At 36.8% G+C, this 4,058-nt stretch overlaps 1 protein-coding gene across 1 annotated transcript in view; it reads left to right on the top strand.

The window, feature by feature from the left end:
• Nucleotides 1–3,591: 3,591 nt before the first annotated feature.
• The window catches only part of CDH17 (cadherin 17), a 129,222-nt gene continuing 128,755 nt past the window's right edge, over nt 3,592–4,058 (top strand). Inside the window, exon 1 of the mRNA XM_068237661.1 lies at nt 3,592–3,851. Coding sequence (XP_068093762.1) covers nt 3,804–3,851 — 48 coding nt within the window. The 5' untranslated portion in view covers nt 3,592–3,803. The remainder of the gene's footprint in view (nt 3,852–4,058) is intronic.

Below are 4,058 nucleotides of genomic sequence, written 5' to 3'. Positions count from 1 at the left end.
GGGCACAAATGCAGCACTAACCAAGCATGGTGGAATTTTTATTTGTGCTGATTGTAAAGGGGGAGGGGGATGCAACGTCACAGAGCTCATGAATAGATGCTTGCTGTCTTGTTACATAAACCTAACTTGACCCGACTGAGCTACGCTGTGCGTGTGAGAGGGAAAGGGTCACTACAAACTCCTGACTTTTGACTTGTTTGACTATCTTGCTTAACCTCTAGTCTGACTTATGATAAAAAACCACTAAACTTCCTCAAGCAAATTTTCATTTCCTTTATGTTCTGCAAGCACAGATTAATGTCCGTGCGAGAAGCTTTGACAATGTGGTTGAAACCGTATTAGTGTCACTACATGCTTTCAATGGTCAGAACTCTGCTTTTCTAAACTAGACGATTGTTTGTTCATTGTTCTGCTGGAAGAAGACTGGTCACCTGTGTGAGAGGCGTCACGGCCGGTTATCAGAGCTGAATACCCCTTTGCACAGGTGAGGTAATACTATTTTATTGAGACTGTGTGGACTAGCTGTTCCTTTATCTGCTTTTAGTGTCCTTTGTAAGACAATTTTATATTTCCTGTTATGAAACCAGAAGTCTTTTTATTTTTCAGCGATCCCTGTATGCATTAACATTATTCCACATTCCAAAAACATTATTCCATTCAAATCCAAACTAAGAATAGGAGCCACAACAATAAGATGCCATGGATTAGTTAAAGTGGACCCAAATTAAAAATACAAGATTTCAGAAATAAAATCTATTTTTCTAAATTATAATAATAAATAGCAGCCTTTTTCAGCTGCATAATGACAAATATAAAATATTTTACATTTATTGGAGGAACCCCTCCCTTCCTTTCAAATTGCCGGGACAGAATCCGGCAAACTGGTGGAGTAGGAGATGTCCGGCAATGGAGGAATTGCTAATGGATGCCACCTGTATAACCCTAGTTATGAAAAGAGAAGGGAGAAAAGCATGCACTGAAATGCTCATAGGCTTGAAGGAGTGTTTATCTTTGTATGTGTCAGAGTGGTGCAACTAAATATTTTGAGTTAAAAAAAATGTTTGGTTTGGGTCCGCTTTAAATAAACTCAAATCAATGAAAAGCCATCCATATAGCAATCAAAAAAAATGTCCACAATGAAATGTCCAATGTAGAAGTAAAATCTATTAGGGACTTATCCCTGTGTAAAAACAATTAAAACACTCCATCCGGCGTCTAGGACTATATATATATAATATAGTGACTCATATAATAATGGTCACAATTAAAAACAGTCCAAAAATACAAATCACAATGGTGATCAAATATAATGAGAGGGGCAACTGACCAAATGACCAACCATATTGTAAGGCCAGACCAAAATGTTGTCAAATAATCAACCAAGATGCTGTGCTGAAAGCTTTTTGGCTGATTATAATAATTTGATCATCATTGTGATTTGTCTTTTTATTGCACTGTTTTTCATTGTGACCATTATTATATAAGTCACTATCCACATGTGTTGTCCCAGGAGCCAGATGTCACCTACTGCATACGATACCATATTGACATATCCCAGGGCAACCACAAGCCTTGAGCTGCCCCTAATCCGACATGCTGGATCTTTTTCCTGCCTTAGGGAACTCCTAAACGCATGCTGTACACATGCTGTATTCTCGGCAGAGATGGTCCTGAACAGCCACCTTGGCTAAGTGTCATCTATCATGTCTACATAACTTTACAATCTTGTTCTTTCAGCTGGCAACAAAAATAAATAATGAACATATAAACTTCGCATCTCTTTTTTGTAATTAGCAGTGTTGGCTCAGCCAAATAAAACAAATTTGCTTTTTGTTTACTATTCAAGACAGCTATGGCTGCAATTGATAAAACTCCTTAATTATTGGTTTTAATGCAAAAGATAAAATAAAAATAAAAGAAGGCTCAGGGAGGTTCTAAGTAGACTTATTACTATATGCAACCATTTATCTCATTGTTTCAGGAACACTTTTTGCTTCCATTACTATAAAAACACAGTAAAGGTGAATTTCCCATGATGCAGTGCATCAGAATGATTAAGCCTATGCAGAAGGGCCTAGCCTCTGGTATGACTAATACTTTGTCTTCTGTCTAAAGTAATAAAATAATAACTACTTCCTGGCCTCAAGCTATTATTTATTTACAAAGGCTGGAACTACTGTATCTTCATGCCCCGTGTGTGGGGGAGGAGCTATGTCTTTCTTGTATGATTTACACTGCAGCACACTAAAGGATGCATTTATTATCAAAAAAACAAGTTTTCATTTTCCTTCTTGCAGATGAAAAATGTTTAAGAGCTCAGTAAAGGTGGCTACAAACAGGTTCATTTTTTCTGTTTATTTATTTTCTTTTTATATACTTAAACGTTACAATCAATTTTTCTCTGGTTGTTTGAAACTTTTGAAAGAGCTGACCAATGTATCCAACACTTGTGTTTAATCTTCCCATAATTATGGAAAAAAAGATTTAAAAAATCCCCGCAAAATATCTGAAAAATTGTACAGAATTTTCCTCCACAGCCAAGCCAAAAACATTAAAAAAAAAAAAAAACACAGCAAGAAAGTCAATAAAATTTCTTGAATGAATAAAAAAAATGTGATTTTCTATACAATCGATTATTTATTGAAAAAAAAATAGGATAATTGAACGTTTTGGTTGAATCACGTGTGGCTACCTTTAGATTGATTCTTTGAAATAATCCTCTGGTTGGTTTGTACATTTGATCCAGAATAATATGCACGGTACATTTATTTTTTCCTATGTTGCTGTCACTAACAGTAGGTAGTTAAAATCTGGCAGATTCGGCAGGTTTTGGACTAATCCATCTCCTCATGGGGAATTCTATGGGTTTTTCTATATATTTAAGAGCACTTTCTGAACGGCAGTTGCTCGGTCCAACTTCCAAAACTGTGTGCAAACAACTAGGGAGGCTGTCTGGTATCTTTGTATAGATCATTTGCAGGGAGTGCTTTTGTCAAGAATAAACAAGGGGCTGAGAATCCCCCGTGAGGAGATAGACTAGTCCAAAACCTGATTGTTACTGCTTACTGTAAGTGATAGCAACATAGGAAAAGGGTAATTTACAGTGCATTTTACTCAGGAAGAAAAGTACATCTTGTATATTTTTGAATCTTACAAATGTATGCAATAGTGGTCCTTTAACTGCTTTAAAATTTTCAAGATGGTTTAGAGCGGCCCCTGTAGGCTGCAAGTGGTAAACATCAAGTATTAATAAGTAATATTTCATATTTGCAGATTTAAAAAAATTAATGATAAAAAGGGTGGAAAAAATGAACTTTTTTTTCCAAGTTATGTGTTTCTTTATTATTCAAAGCAGGTTTCATTAATCAATTACAATTTTGAAAAAAATATACATTTTGCGGTTGGTAATTATGCAATCATAGTCAGCAGAAACTGGGGGCAGACACATAGTGGATGACAGCATTGTAGTGATGGTCTAGCACAGGTTTGCTCAGTACCAGGTGCAGCCTGTATATCACACCCACCTTATGAATTAATACATAACTAGCAGACGAGGGCTGGCACAGAGCTACTATCCCGCTCACTCCAATTGATTTACTATCACATTCTCCTCCTTGTCACCATTCAGTACACATCTCCTCACCCAGTCTGTCCCTTGCCTCAACTTTTGAACCTGGTTCCATGTAATTTCCTCATAAAGTGCTTCGCCCTGAGTGGAATTATCTCAGTCAACGTCCAACGGCCCTGGATTATTGCTAACCTATGCGTCTTTCTTCAGAACTCCGACAAGGCGGGTTAATACAATGAGGCTCAGACACCTTCTTATTCTCCTGTGCTGTACGCTGGCAAAGGTAACGTTTCCATTTCTTAGCAGTAGATTATCCTGATAAAATGTTTATATCTGAACAAAGTATAATGTCACACTCATTACTGTTGTGAAAAGAGAAAAGAGGTCAGTGACCTATAGCAAACATTCAGTTTCAGGTTCATCTATAAAAGCTGAGTACACGAGGGTTGGTGAACATGCTTAGCACAATTTGTCTACCATTGTTCTGTCT

This window comes from Hyperolius riggenbachi, chromosome 5 (assembly GCF_040937935.1).
Source record: "Hyperolius riggenbachi isolate aHypRig1 chromosome 5, aHypRig1.pri, whole genome shotgun sequence".
NCBI lineage: Eukaryota > Metazoa > Chordata > Amphibia > Anura > Hyperoliidae > Hyperolius > Hyperolius riggenbachi.
Note: the sequence above shows the minus strand (reverse complement) of the source record. Positions and strands in the feature narration are given on the sequence as shown.